We start from the raw sequence: 17,155 nt of genomic DNA, 5'->3' as shown, positions 1-17,155 counted from the left end.
GGCGAGTTGATTTAGGCTGCTGCGGCTCTTTGAATTCCCCTGCTCGCGCCAAAATTTTCAAAAATGTTTTTTTAAATATATAAATCCTCTCCCTGATTGGTCTGACCGGGGGGGGGGTGGGCGCGCGCGCGCAAAGTTGGTTGCTTGGCTGCTGGATCCAGCGCGTCCCCGTCCGGCCACATTTCCCATCGGGCTGTGCCCGTGCGGATGTCCCGCGCAGGCCCACACACAGCCCCGATGTCCGGCGCAGGCCCACACACAGCCCCGATGTCCCGCACAGGCCCACACATAGCCCTGATGTCCCCCGCAGGCCCCCACATACCCCCGATGTCCCCCACATGGCCCTGATGTCCCCCATATGTCCCCGGTGTTCCCCGCAGGCCCCCACACAGCCCAGATGTCCCTCACAGGCCCCCACATACCTCCGATGTCCCCCACGTCCCCCGCAGGCCCGCACACGGCCCGATGTCCCCCGCAGCCCCCCACACGGCCCCGATGTCCCCCGCAGCCCCCCACACGGCCCGATGTCCCCCGCAGCCCCCCACATGGCCCCGATGTCCCCCGCAGCCCCCCACACGGCCCGATGTCCCCCGCAGCCCCCCACACGGCCCCGATGTCCCCCGCAGGCCCCCACACGGCCCCGATGTCCCCCGCAGCCCCCCCCACAGCCCTGATGTCCCCCGCAGGCCCCCACACGACCCCGATGTCCCCCACACCCCCCCGATGTCCCCCGCAGGCCTCCACACAGCCCCGATGTTCCCCGCAGGCCCCCACACCCCCCGATGTCCCCCGCAGGCCCCCGATGTCCCCCATAGGCCCCCGATGTCCCCCGCAGGCCCCGATGTCCCCCGCAGGCCCCCACACGGCCCTGATGTCCCCCGCAGGCCCCCACACAGCCCTGATGTCCCCCGCAGGCCCCCACATGGCCCTGATGTCCCCCACACACCCCGATGTCCCCCGCAGGCCCCCGATGTCCCCCATAGGCCCCCGATGTCCCCCGCAGGCCCCGATGTCCCCCACAGGCCCCCACACGGCCCTGATGTCCCCCGCAGGCCCCCACACGGCCCTGATGTCCCCCGCAGGCCCCCACATGGCCCTGATGTCCCCCACACACCCCGATGTCCCCCGCAGGCCCCCACACAGCCCCGATGTCCCCCGCAGGCCCCCACACCCCCCCGATGTCCACCACAGGCCCCCGATGTCCCCCGCAGGCCCCGATATCCCCCGCAGGCCCCCACACGGCCCTGATGTCCCCCTCAGGGCCCCACACGGCCCTGATGTCCCCCGCAGTCCTCCACACGGCCCCGATGTCCCCCGCAGGCCCCCACACGGCCCCGATGTCCCCCACAGGCCCCCACAAGGCCCCGATGTCCCCCCCCGATGTCCCCCGCAGGCTCCCACACAGCCCCGATGTCCCCCGCAGGCCCGCGATGTCCCCCGCAGGCCCCCGATGTCCCCCGCAGGCCCCCGCAGGCCCCCGATGTTGCCCGCAGGCCCCCTATGTTGCCCGCAGGCCCCCGATGTTGCCCGCAGGCCCCTGATGTCCCCCGCAGGCCCCCGATGTCCCCCGCAGGCCCCCGATGTCGCCCGCAGGCCCCAGATACCAACATACCTCTGGTGAGTGGGACTCCCGGCTCCGTTTCTTGTAGTGTGTGTGTGTGTGTGTGTGTGTGTGTGTGTGTGTGTGTGTGTGTGTGTGTGTCTGAGTGAGAGGGTGAGTGAGGGTGTGTGTGTGTGTGTGTGTGTGAGGGTGGGTGTGTGAGTGTAGAGGGTGTGTGAGTGTAGAAGGTGTGTGTGTGAGTGAGAGGGTGTATGTGAGTGAGAGGGTGTGTGTGAGTGAGAGGGTGTGTGTGAGTGAGAGGGTGTGTGAGAGGGTGGTTGTGAGTGAGAGGGTGGTTGTGAGTGAGAGGGTGTGTGTGAGTGAGAGGGTGGTTGTGAGTGAGAGGGTGGTTGTGAGTGAGAGGGTGGCTGTGAGTGAGAGGGTGGTTGTGAGTGAGAGTGTGTGTGAGTGTGTGTGTGTCTGTGAGTGAGTGTGTGTCACCCTCTCCCTGTGTCACCCTCACCCTGTGTCACCCTCTCCCTGTGTCACCCTCACCCTGTGTCACCCTCTCCCTGTGGCACCCTCACCCTTTGTTACGCTCACCCTGTGTCACCCTCTCCCTGTGTCACCCTCTCCCTCTCCCTGTGTCACTCTCACCCTGTCACCCTCACCCTGTGTCACCCTCACCCTGTGTCACCCTCACCCTGTGTCACCCTCACCCTGTGTCACCCTCTCCCTGTGTCACCCTCTCCCTGTGTCACCCTCTCCCTTTGTCACTCTCTCCCTGTGTCACTCTCTCCCTGTGTCACCCTCACCATGTGTCACCCTCTCCCTCTCCCTGTGTCACCCTCTCCCTGTGTCACCCTCACCCTGTCACCCAGTCACCCTCTCCCTCTCCCTGTGTCACCCTCTCCCTTTGTCACCCTCTCCCTTTGTCACTCTCTCCCTGTGTCACTCTCTCCCTGTGTCACCCTCACCATGTGTCACCCTCTCCCTCTCCCTGTGCCACCCTCTCCCTCTCCCTGTGTCACCCTCTCCCTCTCCCTGTGTCACCCTCACTCACCCTGTCACCCTCACCCTGTGTCACCCTCTCCCTCTCCCTGTGTCACCCTCTCCCTGTGTCACCCTCTCCCTGTGTCACCCTCTCCCTGTGTCACCCTCTCCCTGTGTCACCCTCTCCCTGTGTCACCCTCTCCCTGTGTCACCCTCTCCCTGTGTCACTCTCTCCCTGTGTCACGCTCTCCCTGTGTCACCCTCACCCTGTCACCCTCATCCTGTCACCCTCACCCTGTGTCACCCTCACCCTGTGTCACCCTCTCCCTGTGTCACCCTCTCCCTCTCCCTGTGTCACCCTCTCCCTGTGTCACCCTGTCACCCTCACCCTGTGTCACCCTCACCCTGTGTCACCCTCACCCTGTGTCACCCTCTCCCTGTGTCACCCTCTCCCTCTCCCTGTGTCACCCTCTCCCTCTCCCTGTGTCACCCTCACCCTTTCCCTGTCGTCCTCTCCCTGTGTCGCATTTTCTCTGTCGCATTCTCTCTGTCGCATTCTCTCTGTCGCATTCTCTCTGTCGCACTCTCTCTGTCGCACTCTCTCTGTTGCACTCTCTCTGTCGCACTCTCTCTGTCGCACTCTCTCATTCTCTGTGTGTCTCTCTCATTCTCTGTGTGTCTCTCTCATTCTCTGTGTGTCTCTCTCATTCTCTGTGTGTCTCTCTCATTCTCTGTGTGTCTCTCTCATTCTCTGTGTGTCTCTCTCATTCTCTGTGTGTCTCTCTCATTCTCTGTGTGTCTCTCTCTTTCTCTGTGCGTCTCTCTCTTTCTCTGTGCGTCTCTCTCTTTCTCTGTGCGTCTCTCTCTTTCTCTGTGCGTCTCTCTCTTTCTCTGTGCGTCTCTCTTTCTCTGTGCGTCTCTCTCTTTCTCTGTGCGTCTCTCTCTCTCTGTGCGTCTCTCTCTCTCTGTGCGTATCTCTCTCTGTGTGTGTCTCTCTCTCTCTGTGTCTCTCTCTCTCTGTGTGTGTGTCTCTCTCTCTGTGTGTGTCTTTCTCTCTCTCTGTGTGTGTCTCTCTCTGTGTCTCTCTCTGTGTGTGTGTGTGTGTGTGTGTGTCTCTCTCTGTCTCTCTCTCACACTCTGGATCTCTTATTTACCCTATATATCTTAACTTCCCTATACTACACCTAAATAACCTACACTGCTTTATTCCAGATCTGACTCAAGCTTCACACGGAAGACATAGGAATCCCCCCTAACCCAGAAGACAGGTAGGGAACACCTCCCCTCCAATGTATAACATTGCGGGAATGGGGTACCTGGACATTGAGGGACTGCGGATCAGGTAAGATCCCAGGCGGGATTGCTGCTTTAAATATTGTGACGCGGGGGCGTCCAGGCACTAGTTATGGGGTTCAGGAACATTTACACACACACACACACACACACACACACACACACACACACACACACACACACACACACACACACACACACACACACACACACACACACACACACACACACACACACACACGTAACAAGGACTAATTGTAGTATAATGTAATACAATAAATAAACTAATGTCAAAAACAAATGTTGTTCTTACTATGAATTTATTCTATTTTTTTTAAAGGGGCGGGGTTGGGGGCGGGACTAGGGCGGGACTAGGGCGGGGTTGGGGGCGGGATTAGGGTGGGGTTGGGGGCGGGACTAGGGCGGGGTTGGGGCGGGACTAGGTGGCGAGTAGATTTTTTTGTTGGGCGAGTAGATTTTTGGGCGATTTGTCGAACACTGTATATATATATATTATGTTACATATATCTGTAAAAATATATGTAAAATATAGGTTTGATTAAGCAATCTACAAAGAAATGGGAAAGGATATGCATGTAGCAATGTAAAACATCCGATCTGCAATTGACAACGTCACTGCCAAATTAAAAACAAATCCAAATGAAAATAAAAACACATATCATCAGAGAATACAGCAAGCACCTATCCAAAGCAGTAAAGAGTAAAGTGCTATAAAACTTACAATTGAACAATATGTACATGAAGCAAATAATATTTCCATCATGTACACAATTGCAATCAATGGTCCAAAACAAATACACGATTGAAAGTAAACATTCTATATAAACAAAGCAAGTCGACAATAATACATTATCAACACACAATTAATGCCATCAGAAATACATTACAAGCAAATCTAAACAAAATACACTATTCAAGATTGCTATGCAAACACAAAACCATTGCAAAAACAAATTTATTTCTAACTAACACGATCGTACACAAGCTAAATGCACCAAATAAGCCACATTAAACCATTAAGGCAGGGTCCCAACATATACCCATGCAATCATCATCATGTTAAATGAGAAAAGTAAATCTACATAACATTTCACACACACAATAGTAAGCAAACAGGGAAAAGAGTTGTATAATACATGACCAAATGCAATAAACATTTGAAAAACAACCCGTTAATAAACATGTATGTATATAGCTCAGACGGATATATATACATACATGGCCATGAATTGAACATTAAAAAAAATCATCTGACTTTTGAGAAAAAAAAATTCAACTTAAATAAAATACATTTCTTGACTTTACTTACCATTAGATGACCAATGACCGACTTCAGGGGAAACCGCTATGTCTGCAACAAATCCAAAGACAGGAACCAGCAACCCATAAAATAATAAACCTTTGTAATCCAATATGGTGTCTTCTTTCTTGTCTTTATAATCCATACCGTCTGTGGTCTTCTTTTCGGGATCTTCTTCACCTTCTGCGGGGTCTTCGGGGTCTTCTGGCTTCTTCTTCTGTGACACAGGTCCATCTTCTTCTGAGGGGAGGTTCTCTCCCCATGGCGTCAAGCTGGAAAATGAGACGACATAGGCTTTTATAGGCCTATGACGTCACATTTTGCATCAAATGGTTCTCACGGTCCTGATTGGTCCGTGAAAAGCATGTGATTTTGTATACGGCTAACACAAATGATGACGTCATTTAAAGGAAATGAAGCCAGCCAATCAGAATGGCTGTGCTTCATTTACCTTTTACATGACGTCAACAAAACCAACATGGCGTTGTCACATGGGATTACAACCAATGAGATCGTGGAAACTAAATGAATATATATATATATGCAGGGATGGGTGCAGTGTGTAATAGCTCCCACAGTGGTTGTTTATGGGTTGCGGGTGGGTCGCTTGAGGGCTTAACCCATTCATGACCGTTGCGGTATTAACCGCTATGGTAATGAAGGGGTTCAGTTGACCCGCAACCCCCCCGGAAACCATAAACACCACCCCAAATTCCTACTACCCCCTTATCCCACTGCCGCTCCCCACAGAAAGCATGGTAATGGATGGTTAACCCCTTCATTGCCTTAGCGGTTGCCCGTGAAGGCAATGAATTGGGCTGTTAATGCATTATTCCTGCTTCGGAAGCATGGCGGGGGGCTTCGGTGCTGATATTACCGGGTAACAGCTCTCTAGCCCCCCTGCATCAATCCGAGGCAGGAAAAGGGCCAGATTTTTTTCCTATGTCATATGTCGCCGCTCAGCACCAGCTTCTTGCCAACTTTTGTTGGCGGAGCGATTTGGAGAAAATCTCTCCATTTTATAGCCCCGATCAGCGCCGAGATGCTGATCGGGGCTACTAGAATACGGCGGATTTTAAAACTGGAGAAATATTGCTTCTCGCCACCCATCTGGCGAGTTTTTTTTAAAGAAACCAAAAATCGGCGGATTTTAATCATATGGCCAGTTTCTCAGCATTTCAGGATTTGCTATGGGCATATTTGGCAAATACATGGCGAGATAGGGCTTCTCGCAGCTCTCTGCATAGGCCCCACAGTTTTAGTGTGAGTTATAAGAGATATGCATGGAAATTTGTTTCTGTCCCTGTTTACAGTATATCCTTTTTTTCTTTCCGCAATACTACCTATTTTTAAGTACATCATTTTGAATAAAAATGAACTGGGATATCTTCACAAACTATTTTCTTCTGCAATTCTTGAATGCATTTTTCATCCACAGAACTCAAAGAGAAAAAATCTGACCAGTTTATTGAAATTACCACCCCATTTCTAAATTTTCGACAGAATTCAAACATTGTACACGTACCATCAGAAGTGTAAGTATAACAAACAGTAATTGTTATTTTGTAAGATGGTTTTAACCAAATATTGTCCACATTTAAGGTGGGATATGGCTTTATTTTAGAGGGAAGAAACAAAACATTGTTCCAAAAAGAAATACTGAAAGCTACCAATACCAAAAATAAACAACATAATACTTTGGCAATGCACTAACATCACCTCAGGTTCTCCAAAACATTTCTTACAACACACATTTTTAACCATGTTGCTTTTCTTGCTGATCTTGTCTTCCAAACACAATTTTTTCCTGCATAGTTATGTTTCCTGCTAACATTGAGAGACAGCTTGTTTGCCATTGAGGTGGGGTTGTACCCCTCAGTTATTTTTTTGTTTTAATAAATATTTTACACTATTTTAATCCCTGGTGCGCATTGTGTGCATTTTTCTTCTTTTCATCTCAAGGTGCCCCCCATCTTGGGGGTCACCTTGCTCTAGGAGCTCATTGGGGAGACGCTCTACACACATGCTGCAAGGGGATTAATGCTTCCAGCAAACTATATACCTGCAGCACGAGCGCTGAATTTCCTACATTCTCCACATTTTTAACCATGTTGCTTTTCTTGCTGATCTTGTCTTTCGAACACAATTTTTTCCTGCATTGTTATGTTGCCAGCTAACATTGAGAGACAGCTTGTTTGTCATTGACCATAGGTTGACCTGAAATGGTTTATGCATTGTTTATAATATATATTTTTAACTGGTTCAGTGTTTTCATATTGCAAAGCAATAGATGAATGATTGTCTCTACAATTTCACAGATTAAAGATATATCTAATGCTTATGTAAAAGCTTTTCTTTCTTACTCTTTATTTTTATATATTTGATATTTACTAAAACTTGCATTTTATTGTTGTGAATGTAATAGGGGCATGTGTTTCCGTTTCATACAAATTGATGATTATAGATCAAAAGACTCATTTAAACAATTTAAAACTGGAGCTATTTTGGTTCTACGTGAAAAACTTTAAATGGTTGTATTAATTATAATATTGAAAGCCATAGTAAACTGTTGATGGTAACAAAAATAATTATGTAAACTGTCTTCTATAAATTATAAGCAAATGAAAATAGTATAGTTGCATGTAATTTCCTTATTATATGTTACAGGCTACTTAAGTATACCTTTTCTGACAATTTATATTCTTAGATTCCTGTTATCTTTCAAAGATTATACGTTTTGTACTTTCCAATTCTATTGAGAGAGCGAAAGACCATGACAGGATAGCCTTTAGAATCGGAAAGTATGGGCAGTAGTGTATTGAGGTACAGTATGGCAGATAATGTGTGTCAAAGCATTGGTGGGTTGAAGTGGGTTTGGTACACTTATTGTAGACAGTTTGGTGAGTTTTGCAGTGTTGTTGTCGATAATTGAAGTTCTGTGCTGTTCCAGCAGCTGATTTTATGAAGTTGTAGAAAAAGTTGCCTTTGTGATAGAGAAATACACCCTGTCTCTTATTAACAAAAAGACTAAACAATACCTAGAGCTTCAGAGCTAATTCATCAGTTTCAAGTGCACTGGATTCATTAACCAGGCTGCTAGAGCTATATAATGGCTGAGACAGAGAGCTCAGGTAGACTGCAGGAGAACGATGTGGTTGCACAATCTGTTACTCTTCTGAACTGCCTGTTTGTACACTGACTTGTGGTGAGCTTAAGGAACTGGCTCCTGTAATTCTACTCCTTGACTAGGAGTAAATGACTATGACAATAACAGTCGGGATATATTCTCTTACGGTACCAGAGACTGGCTTTGTAATCCAATCTCTGTATTATATGGATTTAGTACTAGAACCAAGAATTAGAGCAAAATGGAGACTGCATTTTCGTACCATATTACCAAGTGGTGCTGTTTTATAAGATGCCTTCCAGCGCTGGAAGACACATTAAAGTCCATTCACTTAAAGGCTTTTAATGGACCACAGCGTGGACAATAGTAAAAGCAATGTGCAGACTGAATATTTCAACAACTCAAAAATATTTGAGAGAAGCTAGCACATGGATAGGAGGAAATACCGGCACCTCATAACGGGGCCTGTATCCCGGGAAGCAAGGGGTCCCCGGACCTCAAAACAACATGGTTCTGCTCCGGAGGCCCCCTACTATAATACACTAGTAATAAAATTAAAATATGTAATAACCACCAATACACAACCCACCCCCTATGCCCCCACATAAAACTATTATTTCTTTTTTTACACACAGGATTAATATCACAGGCCGGCAGGGGTCCCTGGGTGGTCCCCACAGGTGTCTGCAGGCCTCACAGGGCACCCTGGGGGGTTCCCACGGGTGTCTGGGGGCCATCGGGTGGTCCCCGACCGACTCAGTGGGCCTCCAGGTGGTCCTCGCGAGTGTTCGTGGACCCCTTTTGGGGTCACTGCTGGTCTGCGCAGGTGTTTGGGGGTCCCCGAGTCATCCCTACGGGTGTCTGTAGGCCCTCCGTGGTTCCCATGGATGTCAGGTGGTCCCCGTGGGTGTCCTCGGGTGGTCCCTGTGGGTGTCCGTGGGTCCTCGGGTGGTCCCCGTGGGTCCCCGCTGGCCTGCAGTACCATTCCTATTTAAAAAACAAAAACACGGCTTACATTTCAATAAATACACCTCCCCCACCCCCACAAAACACATACTGTACAGTAATGTGCAAAATAACTATTATCCAGATATGGATAATAGATTATTTGCCCATTATTAAACACAACATTAGCCACCCAGCATAAATAAAGTAAATAAAAACCGTTCTACTTACCCATGCCAACATGAAGGGCGTACTCATCAGCATACTGCAGGGCCATCTCCTCCGATGCCAGCAACAAGACATTAAAAATACAATCTAATGGCCCCTAGCCTCTTAACCACCTTAGCGGTTAATAACCGCTATAGTAATTAAGGGGTTAACCTTAACGTCTCCCCTAAAATCTTGAGTATATTCATATTGGGGTGACGATAGAGCGGTGGACTTTTGTGAACGTTAAATCTGCTTTTATACGCAGCTAGATTATCATGCTCATTAGCTATTCAGGCACATGCAGTCACTACAGTGATTTAACCTTTGCAGTATCTGAGTTCAAGTTGGTCCTGTCCTGTTAACAGCATGTTTGCATTAGCACATGTTTGCATACTTTGTTCACCATGATAATTGGGATTCGGGATCCACGGGCATTTACCTCATGCCAGTGATCATTCCCTGCACAACTGTTGTCACTAATGGACATTAGTACTAGATTATACACTCGTATTTACCGAGTGTTTGTTAGGACGTATATCCAGCATGTCTCTGGTTAAATTCCCGATTTCAATACCTTTAGATGTTCCATCATTGTTTTGTCTATTTACACTTAACCTGCTGTTTATATCAATGGATGACATCATATTTGACATAACATATGACACTATACTAGTGTTCCATGAGAGTTTATCATCTTATTTCTGGGTTTGCGTCTAGTTTTGTGCTGGTTTATGCTCATTGCATGTTTCATGATTATGTGCATATGATTGTTACACCTGATGGATTTTCTATACGGTTGGACAGCTATCCCCTACATCCAGGTGGGGTTATTTTAACCCCTTCTGTTTATTTGGGATCTCTGTGACACATTTTTGTTTTTATTTTGACCTATTGAGATGTGCTGCTTCCTTTACTTTATCTTTATGCTGCTTGCTACAGCCAATTGGCCTGAATATTTTTTTTGTGATCTACAGTAGTGTATTGTTTTTTTTAATTGGTTTTTACTTTGTTTGTCCATTTTATAAATCTGTTTTTGAACAATAAATTATCATTTTTTTTGTACCTGTCATACCTATTTGAGTGCCCTGTGTTTGGAGTTTCAGCAATTTTCTGTCTTTGGGCTTTGCACCCTCTTTCTTTTTACCTATTCTGTTTTGCTCCTGGGTTCACCGCCTATTATATTTTAAATTAATTAGGTTGTTTATTTTCTTTGTATGGTTGTAGAGCTCTTCTCAGTCCCCCTCCCTCCCCCCCCTATTCTAACAGCTAGATACTATCGGCAACACTGAGGTAAGAGAGTGTCACTTATCATCACTCACAAGTTCTGTTGTGCAGAGATTCCAACAAGCACATCAGACACAATCCCTTATTGGGGGTCCAATTCCCATGCCGTTACCAGCTCACAAAGTGGGTTTTTGATGCTATCTTACATCTTTTAACCTGGTGGCATCTACAATATTTGTCGGTGCAGAGATTCCTCGAGAACCTTAAGGGCCTCATTCAGAGAGGGTTGATAAAAATTATCGCCAGGGCTTTTAAAATTACGTTTTTTTGGGTGTTGCTATCACGGTATTCAGAAAGGCTCGATTACCAGTGATAGCAAAATTCCCAAAACGGGCGAGTTGCTGCCAGCGAGAGCACCGAGCCTCTGAAAAGGCCTAACCTGGCGATTCATTTCTGCTGCAGAGAGAGCGGCTAACATAATATAATATTTATTATGTGGATGTCATTGTTTGTTTGTTCATGCTTAATGTAATAAAAGGTTTGCGATTGGTGTTCGTTTGTACTTAATGTTATATTATGTTAGCTAATGTGTTTTATGGTTAGTTCAGATATTGTTAGAATTTCTTTCTTTCTATTTTACTGTTTAAATTCATTAATGTTGGAGTAATTCATTGTTTGGATTGGTTAGTGTTACTATTCATTTTGAGTTGGTTTAGGAATTAATTGGTTTGATTGGGTAATGGTTTAATTAATTCATTGTTGATATTGTTACTGCTTGTATTGATTGGATTAGCTGGCTACTGTTTTTTTAGTGAAGTGTGTTTTTTTGGAGTTTAGTTAGGTTTTTATTATTGTGTGTCTTGTGTATTAATGTATTGTCATTAGGGTGCCCATTGAGTGCTATAGAGGCTTATCATGCCCATATTATTATTATATGGGTATGATGTACCACTATACTACTCAATGGGTACAGGGTGGGTATAGTCAGTCCGGGGTGGGTGCTTAGGCCTCACGGATGGGTGAAGGGGGTATTAGCCCTAAGGATGGGTGTTTAGACCTTGTGGGGGGGGGGGGGTAGCGGTTGGGTTAACCCCTTTATTACCTTAGCGGTATTAACCGCTAAGGTAATGAAGGGGTTAAGTCCCCCCGCAACCCCCCACAAGGCCTAAACAGCCACTAAGGGCCAAATTCCCCCTTCACCCATCCTCGCTAGCCACAGTATTGTATTGTATTGTATTGTATGTCTTTACAGTAAGCCTGGCACGGGTGTTTAACCCCTTCATTGCCTTAGCGGTTAGCCGCTAAGGTAATGAAGTTGCTGTACATGCATGTTTCCTGCCTCGGATGCATGCCGGGGGGGGGTCCGGAGCTGCTATTAATGGCTATCAGCTCCGGAGACCCCCGGCATCAATCCGAGGCAGGAAAAGGGCCTGATTTTTTTTAAGTCCAGACACATCGCAGCTCATCGAGGCCATCTTCCCACCAATTTACCTAAAGTTTGAGGTGAATTGGATTTGGGGAGAAGAACGCCTTTTAGGGCTGCGATGGGCTGCGACAGTCGACTCGCGGGTATCTGAATCGTGCGAGTTTATGATCCTTCAGAAAATGGTCGATAAGCGGCGCTCAATTGGCGAATTTCTGTTGGTGATAAAATTTTGCGTCGATACAGGCCGTTATCGAGCACTTATCGAGGCTTTCTGAATATGAGTAGCCATTTTGGTCGATAAGTGCTCGATAAGGGCCTTATCGAGGCTTTCTGAATGAGGCCTTTAGACTCCATTCTTTAGGGGTCTTATCTCCGTCTTGTAATGAGTTCACAGAGTTGTACTTTGGTGCTAATTTGCATCTTTTATCCTGGTGGTATTTTAACCACTCTGGAGTGGCTGTAAGAGGATCAAACCTAATCCTTCTATATATAGTAATCTCCCCATGCTCCACAGCGAACTTGAGTGTAACCTTTTTGCACCTATTAGTTTTCATAAAAAAACATTGTTTTTTGAGTGTACATTCATCTATTTTATTATTCACCCTTTAATTATACATAATTTATCTGTATATTGGAGCGCACACTTTTTTGTTATTTTATTTTGTTTCCTTTAAGAATTGGTTTCTTTTGAAAGCTGCTTTGTCTCCTATCACATCCTTTTTTTAGCTGTCAGCATTTCTTCACATTTATTACTGATTGCTAGATACAGCACTATCACATAAATTAAGATCACTTTAACTATATTTGCATAATTGGTTTATGCCATGAGGGCAATATTGTAAAAGCCATTGTATGTTTATATACCTTAATACAATAAGTGATATTTCTGTAACATCTAGCAATCAGCTATTCACACTACACATACTCACTTCATTGATTTCTTTGTTTGCGTAAACACTGTAGCGCTGATTTAATATATATATATATATATATATATATATATATATATATATATATATATATATACACATATTTATATATATATACAAAAAGACAAGCGCAAAAGAAAAGGGGAAAAACCCATCATGGTATAGTATATCAAGAGTAAAAATGGGATATCCTTCTTTGTATGGTAATGAAGATTATCCACTTGTGTTTTATGCGTGTTACTTCGCTGGTATAGAGAGTGCAGCTGTGAATCTACCTGACAGTACTGTAGCTTCTGGTTGCAGTCGTACTAAATAGAGAAGCATACTATAGTGAAGTACAGCTGCAGTCGCCGGTATTCGACCATTTCTCGCAAAGCAATCCAAGGCTAGCCGAGGCTAGACGTGATATTTCAGGAAATTTTCACGCGAGTTAGCCACGAGTTTACTGTGGTTTGAAAGAGTGCAGAAATTGAAATTTAGCGTTGTCTGCAATACCGCCCAGAAACTCAAGTGGGCGATCGCGAGTTATTGTTTCTTAAAAATCTAATTGCAAGGCAACCTGTCACTTATACATGTGTGCACGATCCGATATCACACATGTTTAATCCTGTACTGTTCTTAGATGCTGCTGTCGGTCTTAGACCACTTGCCATGGAAAAACTGTGGCTATCTCACAGTAACTCGTGAGATGGTCTAGAGCAGGCTCGCAGCGTTTGATGGGTTTTAGTGCAGAAATCTCAAGGCAAGTCTACATCCGGCAGCTGCAGCTGTACAGTACTTAAAGTGTGTTTATAATATGAAGAGTAGAAACGTAAACACACCAAAAAGTATTTTTAGAGAAGTAAATGTTTTATTTGCATAATAAAGTAAAAATTAAGAATACAAAAATACAGTTCCAGCTGAGCGCGCGGTAAGTATAGAATTTTTGTTTTGCTAAGCGCCGATCGCGGCTGAGTGTGTGTGCACGAGCGCCGCGCGCATCGCGTGAGTGGTGACTTACATATATCTATATATGTGTAGCCATGCTGTAAAATGGTCTGCAGTTGTCTCTCCTGCTGGCAGTAAACCTGGTAAGTTACAGGGATGCCAGCAGTAATCATGGAGGTTTGCCCTCACACCCTGGTGAGGTGCCCTATGTATGGATGGGAGTGGCTACATACTCTGAGTCCACAGTTAGTGACATCAGAGATGTGCCTGTTTCCTGAGGTATATAAGGCACGGCACTGCCCAAAGTTAGTGTGTTGGGGGAGAGCGTTGGAGAGAGTTGAAGGAATAATTCTGTGTTGAGACTTGGGAAATGGGGGGTCCACTAGTGCAGTAACTAGTGGCCCGTTTCTACATCAAGTAGCATCAAGCCTGACAAGGCCACACTGTGTCCAGGGACCTGGCACAGGGGTGATCTCCCTGCGGGGAGAGGGGATCCCACTACGTTGGGATGGCGTACCTTTCAAGGGACAGTACGGCGAGATGTGCGGCTGAGCTAATCGCTGCAAGGGGCAGTCTGTCCATACCAACATCAATAAAGATGCCCTGTTCAAAGACAACCCCACTGTGTGAGTGTGAAGTTACTCTCCAGTGGAAGTCACCACCAAGAAGGAGTTCCTCATCAGACCTATCTCCCTGCGGACGCAGAGATCCTGATGAGGTGGAGGCGCTGCACGTGATATAGGTAGGACTCGCACACACTACCTCAGCTGCCTGTCTGGATTGCAATCCCCGAACACCATCATGCGGGAGACTCAGGAGTCCTGTTGCCGACAGGTGCACCACCAGACATGACCATGTAATGGAGGCTGGATAGACCACAGGGGCCAATATGAGATTGGGTGGGTCATACTAGAGGGAATACACGTTACATTTGGAGGCGCTGCTGAGAGACCTGTCAACAGGACAGGCTTTTGCTAGGCACACTGGGAAACAGGGAGAGTGTCTGCTGCCACTTTGTTCTGCGTGGGACGGAGCCAGGGGTAGTCAGGGGAGCTGCTGGAACTGCAGACCGCACGGATGACCTGGGATCCTGCAATGAGTTAGTGGGGCTGGAGCCGGACTATAGCTGTCCTAGTCACATTGAGGTAGTGCTAACGGTGGGACGCCTAAAGGGATAAACTGGTAACGTAGGTCAGGAATCCTGGAGAGGATCTGCGCTAGACTGACCAACAGTAGGTAGACGCCCAAGTACTGCATGGAAGAGCCAGAGTACTCTAGCCCATTCCAGACCACTTACCGAAGGGAGCACAGACTGGAAGGAAGGAGATACAGCAGACACAGAAAGAGTGAGCCTAGCCTGAGGTAGTGCAAACACGAGTCAGATCTCAATTAGGTACACAAGGTGGTGCACAAGGCATTTTTATTGTATCTGTGTGGCAGCTGCCCCGCAGAGAGGAGCTCCATGTACAATAAAACAATATACAGTAACCCAATGGCGACCGCAAGAATGGAGGATCCGCGCGGTGCGGAAGGTCCAAGATGGCGGACGGAGGCCGAGGGAGAGAGCGCACATGGCATGTGTGCGGGTGAAGAGCAAGCTACCGAAGAGACTTTTGTGAGCCTGCTGTGGAGTGGTGCGAAAGCTGAGGCTGCACCGTGTTGGTCCTGCCTAGGACTTTGGGGTACTAACCCTGAGGACAGTGAGGAGGACATTGTTGTGAGATATGAGGAACATGATGGACTTGCTTGCCAGTCGACGTACAAACAGTCAAATGCTACCTCAACCATTAACAAGATTGACATTGCAAACCAAAATGGTGGTTCCCGCTTCCCTGGGAAACCGCGTGGGCCAGTTGCAGAAAATGTTGCAAATTCTCAACTTGCAGAGAGTTGGCCAGGAGTGGCGCCAACAGGAAAACCCCACTCTGATGGGGAGTATGGCGCGAAAGCTGAAGCCGCGCCCTCATGGACTATGACTAACTCAGCCCCGGTGCTGGGTCATCTGACCGATTTACGGGACCTCCCCCTAATCTCAACCAGGGGGAGTGGTTTCCAGTTTTGGCGGATGCGGATGGAGTTAGCTGGAGGAGGGGTTACCAAACCAGCCCCTGCACTTCAGTTGCGAGGAGCCAGCGAGCAGAGCGGACCACTATTGAGAGTGCCTCCTATAGTGACCATGGCCTGCAAATCTGAAGAGGGATCTCTGATATCAACCCATCCCTACTCGGCTCCAGGAGGCTTCCTGATACTTAGAGTGGCTGGTACCGAGACAGTGGCATGCCTATGCCTACAGTGTCACCTGCCGGAGGGTGCTGTGAGCACTACAGCGCAATGCGCGCAATGTGGCCTGCAATATCTGTGGCCAATGCCGACATTCGTGCCGGTCCAGGCAGTAGAAGCCGCGGGAGATGTGGCCATGATATCGGCGGAACTCCCCGGTGCTCTCTAGAGGGAGTCTACTGATCCCGGAGAAAGGGGATCGGGCACGGCTATCAAAGCTGAGCCAGACGAGAGAGACAATCACCGACGCGGTGATAAAAGGGAAGCTCACCGTCGCTCACCGAGCGGAGAGTCCCTTCCTAAAGCACAGTTGGATTCCTCGGACGAGGAAACTGCAAGTCCTACCGCGGTGACGACCCGACCGCCGGTGAGCCACAGCGGCAGTACTATCAAGAAAGTGCCACTCACCTGTGTCGTCGATGAGCGGAATAGGATATCGCCCGTGCAGCGGCAGCCCGAGAGGCGAAGTTCCACGGCCGTGGTGACCAGCGGTTCCGATGGCGGCAGATCCACCCCGACACCACGGAGTGGTAAGCAAAGTCCATGCTTTTACCAGGCTCCGAGGGTGGCGACGGCGGAGGGGGGACGGTGCCAGGCCCAAGCGGTGCCACAGCGGAAAAAGGCGTTGCCAGATGTCGTAGTGGAGGAAGAGGTCTCGCTTGGGGACCCAACCCAAGATGGCGGCAAGTCACGGCGTTCGAGGATGTCGTTTCCGGCGGCCAGGGCGGAGCTGATTGGGATATGACTGCGCCTCATCGCTCGAACAGTGTCAACCGTTCGCCTAAGTCGAAGAGCAGCGGGCGATCGATGCGGAAGGTGAAGAGCAGTGAGACCGGAGAAGCGGAGAGCCCATGCGGTGGCACCGGACCAGGTAGCGGTGAAGAGCGGGTCGCAGCCCCGCGAATACCGACTGTCCGGCCCTATGCCCAATCCCCGGCCC

General features: G+C 48.0%; 1 protein-coding gene across 1 annotated transcript in view; it reads left to right on the top strand.

Annotated features, from left to right (window-relative positions):
• Nucleotides 1–17,155, top strand: part of ADGB (androglobin) — a 542,000-nt gene that overhangs the window by 161,359 nt on the left and 363,486 nt on the right. Inside the window, exon 12 of the mRNA XM_075596533.1 lies at nucleotides 6,586–6,682. Within this exon, the coding sequence (XP_075452648.1) occupies nucleotides 6,586–6,682 (97 nt within the window). The remainder of the gene's footprint in view (nucleotides 1–6,585; nucleotides 6,683–17,155) is intronic.

This window comes from Ascaphus truei, chromosome 4 (genome assembly GCF_040206685.1).
Source record: "Ascaphus truei isolate aAscTru1 chromosome 4, aAscTru1.hap1, whole genome shotgun sequence".
In the NCBI taxonomy this organism is placed as follows: Eukaryota; Metazoa; Chordata; class Amphibia; order Anura; family Ascaphidae; genus Ascaphus; species Ascaphus truei.
Note: the sequence above shows the minus strand (reverse complement) of the source record. Positions and strands in the feature narration are given on the sequence as shown.